The sequence below is a fragment of the Gorilla gorilla genome, chromosome 9 (assembly GCF_029281585.2).
Source record: "Gorilla gorilla gorilla isolate KB3781 chromosome 9, NHGRI_mGorGor1-v2.1_pri, whole genome shotgun sequence".
In the NCBI taxonomy this organism is placed as follows: domain Eukaryota; kingdom Metazoa; phylum Chordata; class Mammalia; order Primates; family Hominidae; genus Gorilla; species Gorilla gorilla.
Window position 1 is genome coordinate 96,457,061 of NC_073233.2, and position 15,618 is coordinate 96,472,678.

The 15,618-nt window shown below is 35.3% G+C and overlaps 1 protein-coding gene across 4 annotated transcripts in view; it reads right to left on the bottom strand.

Moving 5' to 3' along the window:
- Positions 1-15,618, bottom strand: part of GRM5 (glutamate metabotropic receptor 5) — a 554,343-nt gene that overhangs the window by 74,954 nt on the left and 463,771 nt on the right. For all 4 annotated transcript variants that reach the window (XM_055356616.2, XM_055356614.2, XM_055356618.2 and 1 more), the window contains exon 7: positions 13,444-13,570. In XM_055356616.2, the coding sequence (XP_055212591.1) occupies positions 13,444-13,570 (127 nt within the window). The remainder of the gene's footprint in view (positions 1-13,443; positions 13,571-15,618) is intronic.

The window sequence follows — 15,618 nt, forward strand, 5'->3', positions numbered from 1 at the left end:
AGGACTATTCTAAGACCTGAAATTACATTACCTTTCCTAAGGAAGGTTGCAAAATTGTATGCATATTCTGCCACAGATTTTACCTCCTTTTTCTCTTTCCAAGCCTATTTGTTCCTAAATTTTAAGTATCGTTAAGTATTCTCCAGTTGAGCTATGGGCATACATTTAACTATTCAAATGCTCATGTTTATTACAGAAAGAAAATATGTGGACAAAGTACACACATGTAAGAAAAATGTACAAGCGGAAAGACTAATGCCTCATCCCACCCATTAAAGAGATTGAATATTGTTCACACAGCACAGCTACAGCATTTCACTCTTGAGCACCTACACCATTCATACCACTTGGTCCACACTATGGTGATAGAAAGGTAATTGTTTGTTCCTTTAAAATAATGTATTGACCAAATGCTCAGGCTCTGTGACTTTACTCTGCTAGTCATTGTATTGAACACTTTATTCTTATTACCTTCTTTAATACCTACAAGTTCCTCATGCGATAGGGACCATTATTTCTTCCATTTTCAGTTAAGGAAACTATTTTCTGTTGGAACTAAAGAGCATTTGAAAGGAACCATAGAAAGAGAAACACAGACATAGAGAAAAGCAGAAGAAATGTAAAGCAAACAGCCAAAATGCAAAAGTCAGATATGCAGAGGAAAAAACTCTACAGCATAGTAATGTATCAAGAGAATTACAATGTCTTTGGGAATTATTGCTGATAGTTCAGATGGGAAATTAGCAAAAGCTTTAGGAGGGAAGGTGATAATACCTATCTGCCTACATCTCAAGGATTAGTGTGAGGACCATATAAAATAAATTGAACAGTGGCATAATAACTATGAAGTGAGAGAAAGTGGAAATGGGGAAGTGTATATACAAAACGGTGTGACTTAACATCTGCTAAAGTGCCTGTTTTATTAGATTATCCTTTATTATTCTGCGGAAAAGCCAGGCTACTTTCTCTCTCTAGCTTGTTTAGGTATATGTTGCCCCAAGTAAATGGTATTATGTTGTCTTAAATTGTTTGTAAGTACAAGACAGCCCATAATGCTTTGAATTTTTCATCACCTCAATTAATGTCATTTTTTAAGAGGTGTCAAGATAGGAGGAATTTATCTGCTTCATATTACTCATATAATATATCAATGCTTTGTGAAGCATTTTCCAAGTAGGTTAGATAATGCAATAGCTAGCACTGCATCATAATGTTTCTTGTTCTAAGGGGAAAATGTGATAATTTATTTTGGGTAAGCTACATTGACCAAAAACTGAAATCAATGAAATCACATTATTGTCTTCAGTCTGGCCATGTCAGAGTGGTTTTTGACCACAATACCATTGTTTTGGTCAGACCACAAATTTATCATTGTGAAGAAGAACATGGTGAACATTTTTCATCGAGTGGTTTCTGGCAAGACAAAAACTGGTTTATGTTCTTTTCAGGGACCTGTTTTGATAAGTTCCACTAAGAGAGGGGCTTTCAGCCCTTTTTTTTCTTCTTTAGTCAGTGGCGTTTACAAGTTTAAATATACTGCCTTTTTGACTCATCTTGTAGGAAGAAAATTATTAAAAGTTAATGAACGTTGAGAAATTGGAAGAGTAAGAAGGCATTTTAGAATTTATCAATGTGTAAGCCCTGGAATCTCATTTTAAAAGAACCAAAACACAACATTGTTGTTTTTAGTGCTAACTGAAACAACTTTATCAAGCTTATTGTTTGAAAAAAAAAGACAGTGCACAAAATTTTTCATTGCATTTTACAGATCCTGTTAGAAAGAATCCAGTGATTCAGAGTCACTTCCATATTTCCTGCAGCATCATCTCAAGGAAAAAGCACTAGTTTTACAGAAAGATGGAACAGGGTCTGAGCCTTACTCTCCTGCTTACTGTGTGATCATGAGCATGGATATTTTCAATTTTCAAACTCAATTTTCTGTAAAATGGAAATCATGATTCCAATCTTTTTTAAAGTTTATTTTTATAATTTTAATTTTTATGGGTACCTAGTAGGGATTCCAACCTTTTTGAGCTGTCAGGAGGATTAGGTGATAGAACACAAACTTCCTATTCTGATAGGTGACAGGTACTCAATACATGGGGATTTCTTACCTTTTTTCCATCCTGTATTCACTTCTTTAGTGAATATTCATTGAATATCTACTGTGTTCTAGCAGCCTGGTATTCTCAAATGAGGAAAATATACAAAAGTTACTGTATTTTGGCTTATATCCTAGCTGAAGGATCAACAGTATATGATCAGCAATAATACATTAACACATAAACAATATAAAATAGTATGAGGTGATATAAGAGGTAGAGAAAAGAAGAGGTAGAACTGGATATGAGGGGGGTTAGTTTGTAGTATTAAACAGGTTGCTCAGGGTAGACATTTGAGCAAGGACTTGAGGAAGGAAAGAATAGTGGTCATGTGGTTATCTGCAGTAAAGCCTTCCAGGCAGATAACTGCTAGGGAAATTACCCTGGGATAAGAGCCTTTCTGACCTTTTAATGGAAGAACAAAAAGACCAATGTATTGGGAGGAAGAACCAGATGAAGTGAAGGGAAAAGTAGGTCAGACACATGACAGAAGACCAGGTCATACAAAACAGTAATTTGTAAGTACTTTGGCTTTTACTTTGAATGAAATGGGAAATCATTGTAGATTCTTATACAATGGAGTAACATGACCTGGCTTATTTTGTAAAAAGATATCTCTGCCTGGAATGTTGAGGAGAGACTGTAAGTAGGGGCAAGGGTAGAATCAAGGAGAAAAGTTAGGAGGTTATTTTCAGAAGAAAGATGATTAATGATGATTGTTAGGCACTTTTACTGGAGGTAGTGAGAAGTGGTGGAATTTGGGATATGAAGGATTAGCCAATGGGATTTCTTTACTGACTAAAGGATGTGCAAGATGTCAGTAGATTGACTCCAAAGTTATTGGTATTACCTAATGAAAGAATGGGTTTATCATCAGATGAAATGTAATAGTAAGGATAAAGCAGCCTGGGAGATTAAGAAGGTAAAGAACTGGATTTCAGTGATGGAAGTGTAGAATTTAAGATATCTATTAGATATTCAAATAAATATGTCAAGTAGGCAATGGAATATTTAAGTCTGGAGATTAGGTGAGAGATCTGGACAAGATACTTTACATCGAAATGTTTATTTTGTAGATGATATTTAATGACATGAATGAAACTGGGTATGATCACCAGTGAAGCAAGTGTAGACAGAAAAGAGGATCAACACTGAGCTCTGGAGCACTCCAGCACAATAGCCTTCATTTTATTTGAAATTCATAAATGTAAAAATATCAGTGGCAATAGATGCTAGATCCTTTTTGGGAAGGTTATTTTTTTATTTTTATTTTGCCAGTGAGGAAAATATCAAAAGTGTATAATGAAGTGATCAGTGAAACTAGAAACCTTTTTTATCAGGGACAATGATAAGATAAAAAAACAAATGGCAGGTGCCGTGTAGTATTGTCACGGCTTATGGCTTTCTGGGATTTCCAAGTCACCATTAAACTTCTGCAATTTATTCATTTAGAATCAGAAGGGCTATGAAGCTAATCTAAACGAAGTTAAAAGAGATGTTTATAACAGTAAGCTTAATTCAACAAATAAAAATTGTCTACTCTCTGCCATTGATTGTGCTAGACAGTCATTGACTTAAAGGGATCTTACTTTCAAATGTAGAAGACATTTAATAAACACATGTTAGGCCAGGCACACTGGCTCACGCCTGTAATCCCAGCACTTTGGGAGGCTGAGGCGTCCTGACTAACAAGGTGAAACCCTGTTTCTACTAAAAATACAAAAAAATTAGCTGGCATGGTGGCATGCGCCTGTAGTCACAGCTACTCAGGAGGCTGAGGCAGGAGAATTGCTTGAACCCGGGAGGCAGAGGTTGCAGTGAGCTGAGACAGCGACATGCCACTGCACTCCAGCCTGGGCGACAGAGCAAGATTCCATCTCAATAAATAAATACATTTAAATAAATAAATAAATAAACACAGGTTAAAACTTTCCCCAAATTTTCTTCTTCATTCATTCTTAAATCAATCCCTCTACCTCTCTATTCATTTTTCATCACTATATTTTAAAAACCTTATTAACAGTAGAGTGATAATAGTATTCTTGAACAGTTAATGCGTACGAAACTTTCTGTATGCTATAAAATAGCTCTACTAATCTTATGAATTAGTTACTACTGTTATCTCAGTTTTATGGAAGAGAAAGCTGACACTCACAGATAAAAATTTCCGTGCTTTAAGTTGCACAATGAGTCACTGGTGGAGTGTGAATTTGAACATGGGCATGTTTGACTCCAAAACCTTTTGATTTAAACCTCTACACTCTTAGAAGAAAATAAAGATGAATTGTTGCAGATTGGTATTTTATGCAGCACAAATTCTCAGCTGTACTTTGTTACACTACGTTTGCCATAAATTCAACTTCCTTAGATTGTACTGGTGAGTGTGTAATGTAGTGAACTTATCTAGAGAAACCTAAAAAGTGCTTAGAGACCTGGGAATTCTATTGTTAAACAAAAGTCACTTTCTTTTACAGCTGATCACCATTATGATGTTTGGTATTTAGGAAAGGATAGTTCCCATAATAGAGGCTTTGATGAAAAAGCGACCGTGAAATGGTGGTGTACTTGCTCTGAATGTTATATTGGAAAAAATATTTTGAGACACACACACATTCCTTAGATATGACATGTATCATTCCTTATGGTCTTTTTTTCTGCCTGAAAATTCATTTCTGCTTTACCTGGTTAGCATCTTATTTTCACATACATGAATTCCCTTTCCACCCAGAAGCTACCTCTGAACTCCCAAGACCTGGTTAATTTCCTTTCATCAACGTTTACTCCCATCCTAGCACTTTCTTTCCTTTCTTCATTCATTTCTTCATTTCCTCCCCTCTCTTTTATTCCTTCATTATACAAACATTAAATTGGTTCCTACACTATGGCAGGGATACTTAATGTATTGAAATTGCCTCTTTATTTGCATATGTCTCTGCCTAGGCTCTGCGATACTTGGGAGTAGGAAGTGGGGCTCAATCACCATTGTGTGCCCAATACTGGATCTAGTGCTATGTTTGGCACTAGTTGGAACTCAAATATGTGCTAATGAATAATTTCATCCTTTGTGCCACCACTGCATTTGGTGTGTGGTTTAACTATTGTATGCATTATATGTATAATTTAATGCAATTATTTAAGTAAGGTTAGGTACCTTCCATTTATATTTGTATCATCAGAACTTAGCACAGTGTTAAAAAAAGAGTAGGAATGTGATAAAATCTTTTGCTGAATGAATTAATGAATGATAGATAGCCAGCTGTATAGCATATGCTCCTGTTCAGATTACTATCTAACCTAGAAACCAAGAAGCTAGATAGCAGAATTCTGAAAGCTATTCCAGTTTCAATACTAACAAGAAATATTTATTAAAATTGTAATAATAAACTAAACTTATTTCTCATCAAAACTCATCAGAAATTTCCCCTGAAGAATCAGAAACAAATAATATTTAATAGATGCCAAGAATTTTCCCTCCTTTCCTCATCTAAGTTTAATTATAATAGTCAAATAGCACATTTTAAGCACATTTGGAATAAAAAATATCAGAGCAGCCTGGAGATAATTAACATGTGACCAGCTTGAAGCCGATTTTTTTTTCCTTCTATAATTTCCTGAAAATATGGGGCTCTAAAATGTGATTGTGGAGAGAGACAGGTAGTATAGCATAAAAACCCCAGAATCATAGCACCTGGGATTTCTTTTCCACCAGTTTTGTGGTCTTGTCCATGTAAAGAATGTTCCTGAGTTTTGTTTCATTCAACTGTAGAATAATAATATCTACCTTAAAGGATTAAAAAAGATAATGCTTAAGATAGTTATAATAATTGGAAATGAAAAGAAATCTTCCCCATGTTTTTATTTAATGTGCTTATTTATTAAAAGTTAAAAAAAAAAAGTCCCAAGAAAAGTAGGACAAGCTGAGGAACACAAATTAAATGCACATTTGTAAAAAGAGAGCAATTCAAATGTGGGAGTTATAAAACCTGCCAGTGGTTACACCTCTTGGAGCTCATCCTCTGCTCCCTCCTTGATTCTTACCAACATCTCTTTGTTTAACTCTGCGGCTTTTTTCCTCTTAAGTGAAGAGACAAATGTTCCAACCTCCAAAGCAATTGGGTAACTCAGGGAACCAAAGGAACTTCCTAGAGAATGTCCCTATTGACATTAAGCTGTTGATACATATTGCCTTGGATGGAATAAAATGGAAGCGTTTTACAGCTTTGGACTTACGTAAGATACATTTCTTTTATGATTGAAAAGCAGGAGATAATGCTAACTTCCTGTCATAGGACTTCCCACCTGGTTACTTCTTGAAAGACAGGCTATTTTTGCTCTTTCCTTTTACTTAGTTTATTGGAAGGTTGGCAGCATCTGGTAAGCCCCACCTGGAAGTGTTTCTGTGGCTTTGGACTGGGGACCTAAAGATCTTTAGAGCTCTTACTACTTATATCTCCTCCTAAATTCTTTGATACAAAACAAATTAAAGATTCTTTCTAGGACAGTTTTTGCAGATATGTGGCAGGAAATGGTGTCCCAGAAAAAGTGTCTTGGCAAATGCTTTTCAGATAATTCTCTGATCGTCTAGCTCAAATTGTTGCCTTTTATTACTTTTTCTCCTTTCTCTCTCAAACCAGACTACATTTTTCTGAGAACTAATTACCTTGTTCTATTGATTTTAATTCCTAATCAAATCTTTGTTGCTTTTGATTCACACTACATTATCCTTACCCAAACCACTGGTAGATTCACATTGATTTTTGCAAAATTTTCTTACCCTTATCCTCTCTTTATAATTCCCAACTTAGTCTTATATTTTAAAATCTTATCTTTTAGTGTTAAATATTTAAATAGCGCAAATAGTATGGAATCATTTAAATTATAAAATTTTTAAATATGCAGAGAAAAGTATAAATGGTATGGAACAAATAAAATCTATATTAAAAATGTTAATATTTTGTCATATGTTTCAAATTACACCCACACACACACACGCTAAAGCTATAACTAAAACCTGTTTTGTAACTCCCATCTAACTCCCTTTCTTCTCTTACTAGATGATACTGCTATTCTGAAATCTGTATCCTTCCTTTTCATGTTTTTATACAATATCTACTCTTCACATTGTGACTATGTAAATAATATTTATAAAGCAGCCCATCATGATTGCATTTTCTTTCTTTTCTTTTCTTTTTTTTTTTTTGAGATGGAGTCTCGCTCTGTCACCCAAGCTGGAGTGCAGTGGCATGATCTCCACTCACTGCAACCTCTGCCTCCTAGGTTTCCCAGGTTCAAGCGATTCTCCTGCCTCAGACTCCTGAGTAGCTGGGATTACAGGCATGCACCACCGTGGCTGGCTAATTTTTTGTATGTTTAGTAGAGACAAGGTTTTGCCATGTTGGCTAGGCTGGTCTCAAACTCCTGACCTCAGGTAATCCACCCAATGTAGCCTCCCAAAGTGTTGAGATTACAGGCATGAGCCACTGCACCTGGCACATTTTCTTTCATATTCAATTTTTGAATATTCCTGGAGATAATCACCTTGCTTAAAACTACTCTCTCCACTAGAATGTAAACATTATAAGAACAGATAATTTTACTGGTTTTATTCATAGAAATATTTTCAGCATTTAGAACATTGCCTGAGATAGGGTTCACAACACTCTACTCCAAAATATGGCACTTTGGCATATTGAATTTTTTAAGCTGAAGGAATTTGAGAAACAGCAAGTGCAGAAAGACTTTATGTCCTTCTCCCACCCTTCACCCCTGAAGCAGGTCATAAGACCCTCATGTGAGAGGTGCCCTTCTTAGACCTGGAGGGAAGGTGCATCCCTATCTCAGAGGAGTCTGAAGGAACAGGCCTTGCTAAGTTTACCTGAGTTTACTTATGCCCTTTGTCCTATCTTCTTTCTCTACAACTCTTCATTTTACATCAAACCTAGCATACGAACAGCCAGGTTTAACTGCTTCTTCAGGTCCTTAGGAAGGTTCCAGTGTTACATAAAACTTATATTAAATAAATGTGTATGCTTTTCTTTTGTTAATCTATTTTTAGTTACAGGGGCCCCAGCCAATGAACCTAAGATGGATACAGGGAAAATATATATTTCCTCCCCTGCAACTGGAACAGTGAAAGTGCTAGATACACATTTATTGAATGAATGACTAGATGACTGAATGAATAAATGATTTTAAATTTCCCTTAAGATAAACTTTAAAATATTTACCATAGTTTACCAGGCTCCCCAAAAGGTGGCCTTTGCTTTCTTGTCTCATTTCTCCCTTATACTCTCAGTTCCATTTCAGTTCCTGTGTTCTGTGTCCACAACACTCTTCTCTTTCATTTTAGTTTGGCCAGCTCCCATCATTACTCCAATTTTTGCATGCCCGCAATTCATTGAAGAGACAATTTTAAATATCACCTAAGTTAGCTTTTACTGTTATGGGCTCTCACACCATTCTGGCCTTCTCTGTTGTCAATACTCAGTATCTTATTATTACTTGTCAATATTTGGAAAAATAATCTCCATGAGGGCAGGGATCCTCTTTATCCTATTTACTGCTAGCATAGGTACCTGTTAATTATAAGACAAAGGAATAACTGCTTGCTGTCCTCAATGAAAATAAGTTGAATTGAGGACATGGGCTATGTTCTGACCTCATCCTCCATTTATTTCTCATTTCTTTCATGTCTTCTTGGTTTTCATACCAGATTCTTTATTTGTCTACCTAATTCTGGTGTTCCTAAGAATTTATGACTGCTATTGAGAATATGGCTGGCTTAAACATCATTTTAATGATTTTTATTGATGAAGATACATTCTCATAATATCATTCAATGCTCTGCATACATGTTTACACACACACACACACACACATATTCACATGTATTTATGTGTAAAAAAAGGAACCTGTAATCCTACCACCTGTAAACACCTTAACGTTAGGTAGCCTTCATTTAGGATATTTCTATGAAAAAAATATATACACATACAAAAAGTATATGGCTAAATATATAGGTAGACATTAATGTCAGTTGATTGCTACTTTAAGTTGTTTTCTGAACAACTGTTTAATTCCAGGTGGGCTGAGATCTCTTAGCCATGCTGATAATCTTATAGGATTGTGTTGACATAAAATGAAATAACATTTCCAAGATGCTGCAAACAGTTCCTGTCACATAGAAAGCATTATATATGTACTGATTGTTATTATCACAATGAAGGCACCGACCCAAAGGTAACTTGAGCTGTCACATTATAGGCTGAAGTAAGGTAACTATAAGCCAAGTGCATATAAGAAAGGCTTGCAATATTTCCTAAAACTGGCCCCAAGCCTTTCTGTGGCAGGCTTTGGAATAGCTGAAGCCATCAGGATGTTCTTCTAGCTAGCAATTCCGAGTGATGTGTTACTTTGAATCAGAGTCACTGAGGTGGGCTTGCACACAGCTATAGGCTCTTTGGAAAAGTGCTGTAGATTCCCGTTAAAGGTTAAACTGACACATAATATCAACGCAAAGGCATTTCTAGGTTTGGCATTTGTCCCCTACCCAGACCACCCACACACATACACACACTCACATGTATGCACCTAGCCAGAGACAAATCATTTTATTCTTCTGTTTGAAAACCGCCACTGGCCCCACACTGTCTATATAGGATAAATTCCAAACTCGTTAAAGGCTTTACTCACAGGCTGGCCTTAATACCTACTTTAATCTTCATTTGTAACACTCTCCATCATTTTATTGGAGGTTGACACATATTTACCGAAAGCTTACTCTATGTCAGGCATTGTATTAGGTGCTGAGATTACAAATATGTTTAAGAGACAGCTATGTCCATGAGAGACTAACATTTCAGTAGGAGTGGCAGATATGTATACAGATCATTAAAATCTAGTTTGCAAAGTGATTTAAAGGTGAAAGCAGAATTTGTTTTAGAAATACAGAAGGGGAAACTTAGCAGTCTAAGTATATCAAAGAAAGCTTCATAGAGAAAGTAACACCTGAACAGAGTAAGGGAGGGTAAGTGGGAGTTACTCAAGTAAAGAAAGAGGGGTAAGCACATTCCAGGTGGAGAAGACAATATGTACACAGACAGGGAGGAATAAAATAGCATTCTGTGTGGATGAGAATTATGAGCAGTCTTTGACAACAGAATGTAAAATGAAAGATGGAAAGCAGTGGTGATTGAAACTAGAAAGATCATAGGAGGGTGGGAAAGAGGACATTTTGTATGTCATGTTGAAGGCTTGGAATATATCATACAGAGTTATAAAACCAGTGGTAAGTTTTGAGTGATGGGATTCAGGACACACTACCCTGAAGTGTGGCACCTTGGCATTTGAGAAAACAGCAGAAGCAGGAAGGTAACTCTCACCTTCCCCCCAACATTCTCCCCTGAAGCAGGTCATAAAACTCTCATTTGACAGGTTCTCTCTCTGTACCCAGAGGAAGTGATCATCTGTATATCTCTAAAAATGCAAGGTCACTGACAGCAATCTGAACAAACACGAATAGCTGAGTTCTCCCCAGCTATCATTAGATCATGCTTTTTTAATCCAGTCATACTCCTCAATGACTTACCACTTCTCTATCAAACCTAGCATAAAAATACACAAGTTTTCCTGTTTCTTTGTGTTTTCCTTTCCCTATGTAAAACTTATATTTAATAAATGTACATGCTTTTCTCTTGTTAGTTTGTGTTTTGTTCCAAGGATTTAATCCACAAACCTAGGCTGGGAAGAAATGATAATTACTTTCTCCTACATGAGCAAGGAAATAAAAAAGACAGATCTGTATTTTGGATACATTATTCAGTAGCAAGATCATCTTCTCCTGTCAGCACCTTCTTCAAGTAATGTGATGACACCATTTCTTGTGTGCTTGGAAAAAGTTTCAGCTTGCTGTCTCCTTTGTTGTTTTAAAGAAGTGTTAGACAAAGCATTGTTTGCAAAATCTAGGGAGATAATGGAGTACACTTTAATTTGGAATTCTGTGTGAGCTATGATCTAAGTTATTGGCTCTTTCCAACTTTAAAAATTTTTGTTGATAAAAGCACCTTGCTTAGGAAATTTTAAATATTTATGTCTGCAACAATTGTCTCAAAATAATAAACTGTGCAATTCCTGTCATTAAAAAAAGATCTGAATTCTCCCTGAAAAAATAGCAAGATCAAAAGTGAATTAAGAGGCATGTGGCATAAATCTAGGGGCAAGGGAATAAATTGGAAAGTTACTGCAATATTTAAATATGAGATGATGAGAACACCTCTTCTGACACTGTTCTCCTACCTGCTTACCCATATACAGACATTCACATGTGCTGTTACCCCAGACTGAAATTTCTTCTTAGTTATTATTTGCTAAATATTTATATTTATAATTTAGGTCGCAGTTAATTTTTACTTCTTCAGAGAGAAATTATATGACCACAAATTTAAATTACGACCTCTCGGATATTTCCATGTTTTTATTCCTGTTCTTTGACTTCATATACAATTTGTCAGTGAGGCACACAAATAGCCCATTAGCAAACAAAGAGCTGACTAGCCATGTGCATGTGTTGTTTTATGTCTCTTTCCCCACAAGATGGTAAGATGTATAAGGACCAGGATATAGGCAACAAGTGACACAGGAAGCATTGCTGTTTTTCCACCTCAATTTCTCAAGTACCTAATATTATAATGAAAATAGTAATGATAAAATATTTATCTGTTGAAATAATGAAAGTGTGTGTTCATTCTCAATATCATAGTCTTACAGAACATGAGACAAAAAGTTACATCTGTATATTCATTCACAAGGTGCTTAGCCATGCAAGTTAGTTGACGATGCAAGACAGTTTTTTATTTTCACAATAATTGAGTTTAAAATTAGAAAAACATGTAAATAAATAGTATAAAGAAAAGATAGGAATACTGCTCCTCACTCTTCTTCAAGAAAACCAATCATAGTATTTTTTTCTTTTTGGCATTTTTACTGTGTGTGTGCACACAGGCACACTATAGATCATCTATTCAACAAAATTTATTTAAGGCTTTGTGTTTAGAACTGGGGAAAACAGGATGAATAAGAGCATCAGAAAGCTCACAGTCTAATGGTGAAAATAAGATTCAAATGTGATCAAAAGGCACTTGGATGTTTTATTAAATCAGATTTTTTTTTTAAGAAAAGCAAAAGTCTCCTGTATACATACCAATCACCAAAAAAAGGCGAGCTGTCTTGAAAGACCCAGGATCATGGAATTTTTAATAACCAGACTTTTTAAATAAGTGAATACAACTACTATGAGTAAAATCATTCGTCCTGGGAGGGATGGAGTCTAATACTGATGACTTTATGATCTTCTAACCTCTAGAAGTTTTGTGCTAAATCCATCTGAATTCTAAAACCACTAGACAACCTGACATACCACATAGAGGGCTCTCTGCCTGCAAGGCTTTTTTCCTCTTTTTCTTGCATACTCAGTTCATGGGTGCCCTCCTCATGCTCCCATGTCTATAAATCTATGTCCTCTTATTATATTGTAATCATATTTTTACTTTTTTGCCTCCTTTATTAATCTGTGAACTTCATTAAGATAGAGGTAGTACTTTTATTTCTATATTTGTATTTTAGTGGTAGGAAAATAAGCACATGAGTGCATTTAATAAATGTTTATTGAAGAAAAATTGGAAGACAGTATGAAAGGAATCATATTCTGTTTATATATTGTAAAAATTAGAAAAGACTATGAAATATAGACAGGAGAACATGATGACATATTCTTTGACATCTGTTGGCACAAAGAAGCAAAAGTTAAACAGAACAAAAAAGAAAAATATAAGTAAAATCAAGTCTTGTCCTGTGCCAACAATACTTAAAAGCTTATTAGTTGGAGACTCCTGATTTCAATTAATAAAAACAATTAAGAGAAGAAAAGAACTTTAGATGACATTCTGCCCAATTCGGTGATACCTTTTTGTTCTTGGATATGTCACGACATATTTTCCTCACTGGCTAAAACTTCTTTCTCTTCACCTAAAATGACACACATAACTGGGACCTTATTTAGGAACTTCTGGGAATGTCCTGGGCATGAGGGAAGAATGCCCAGTAGACAAGCTAGGAATACTGATCTAATTTTGGAGTGAAGACAGACATATAGGCAGATCTCTCCCAGAGATCCGAAGATTTGAATAAGTAGCTCAGACTTTGGGAAGCTTGTGTTCCCAAGGAAATTATTTGTTCCATAAATAAGACTACCCAAGATGAGTAACGCTTGGGGATGTGACCCCCCTCTCCCACGTCTGCACCTTTTTTCAGTTAATTTATATGTGGTGAGATTGTGATAGATTACCTGTGAGATCATCAGTGGGCCAAGACCCCAGTTGGCATGCCTTGCATGTGTACTCATCAAAGACATACTCATTCTCCTTACAAGGTGTACAGGTCCAACAACAGCTGACTTCTCCCTTTCGGATCACCTAAGGCAAATATTTGAAATTTAGATTTTTTTTTGCATAGATAAAAATCCAACAATTCTATATTCCAATGTGCTGTTTTGCAAAGCAGAAAGGCCTTTTGCATACATTATTTTAAATGTTTTCAGATAAGCAGTACAATTTTTAATATTAATTTATAATTAAAGAAAATAAGGCTGAGTTTAAACAAGTCCAGCGTCATAAAGTTAGCTTGTGGCAGGATAAAGAATTAAATTAAATGCAAGTCTTTGGATAATTAGCCTTGGAAACCTGTATTTAATTAAGTACCTGTGCTTGTGCTCATATGTAGATACACATAACTGAATTCACCCCAGGATCTACTCTGCTTCTCCTTTCCTTAAGTTAAGAACTTCTGCTCCCTGGATTTACCTTAGCTTCCTTCCCTCCATTAGTTGAATAACTGTGAGCAAAAAACATTGTATATTTCCTAATCTTCTAAAATCTATCCATATTGATAAAAATAATTAGGAATTTGTATTGGGTAGAACATAGCAAAAGATTAAGATTTTCCTGGAGATGATCTCTTGATCTCCTTCTACGAAAAATCTGATTCAACAATTCAGCCCATTCTTTCCTATTTTGGTAGCCTTGTTTTGTTTGAAGGTAGATGAGGTCACTGAGACTATTATATACCTCTTAATCTATTTGACTTTTTTAAGGTAATGGAAAATAATTGAAATAATTTAACAGTTGAAAGAGTCACAGATGTTATTCTTTCGAAATAGATGTACCTTTTCTTCCCCACCATTGGTGCATGAAAAGCCTCTCCGGAATAGACAGCATTCATTAAATGTTCTTTTAAATAATTAAAACTGTGATTAATATTCAGCAATGACCAGACACAGTAATGATTACACTTTATATTTCTAGTTTTAGATGCTGACTCTAGTAATGACCTTTGATAATAACATCAGCTAGATACCTATAGCCAAATATAATTGTAAGCTGACAACTGTTTGTTACATTTTTGTAGTATTTCTTGTGTTGACTCTTAAAACTACAAAAATACAAGCAGGGAATAATGGCAAAAGGGCCTGAAATAGCTTTTCCCTAAAGTAACTAAATAAGTGAGGCAAAATTGTTCCTTAGACCCGATTAAAGTATTCTTTATAATAATATCGACTATTTCCAGGCTCTTTAGTACTGGTCACATACTGTTATCCCATTAAAACATTAGAACAGCTCTGTATGAAGTAGCTGGTTTATTTTTTTCATTTTCTTAGGGGAGAAAACTAAGGTAAAGTTAGCTCACATAGCATGTCAGGGTAAATAAGGGATCAAACAATGTATGTTGGACTTCAAATGCTCATGCTTATAAACATTGAGTCTTATTGGAAGATAGACTGCGTGATATTTTGAAAGATGCAGGGGAAAGAGCACTGGCTTGGGAATCAAGTAGCACCAGGGTTCTAGTCTTATTTATAGCCACTAAGTAGTTGTGCAGCCTTGAGTAGTCCTGCAGCTAATGCTCAGTTTCTTTTACCGGGACCTGTTGCTTTTAAGATAATAATATCTACCTTATAGGATTTCCTTAGGATTAAATAAAACAACACAGTGATTTGTAAAGTGTAGAACACTGTAATAATGTTACCTATTTCATTAATAATATGCACATAAATGTCCATATACAGAAATGAAGAATTTCATTTTCAAGGTATACCACACTTGGCAAAACTATCCTTGAACAATTATTAGATTTTGTAATGCAAACAGGCATATTGCAAAGCTGAAGGAGTGTCTTTCAGAACTTAGCAGGGATTAGCAAATAAAAGCAGCTGCATTTCCCCCCACTAGAAATACCTTGATTTCTTATGGTTCAGTTTTCATTGGTTTGTGAATTTCAGGTGTTTATTAAAATAAATTCATGCCCTTTTCCAAGAAGAATTCCAATATTACAATCTCTTTTTGAATCAATAGTGATAACTTAATATGTTTTCCTCTGATAATTTAGAAATTGTTTTATGTTTTCATATTTTATGTTCTGTTTCACATCTATTTTGAACACGAGGTAGTGACATTTCTCTTTCATG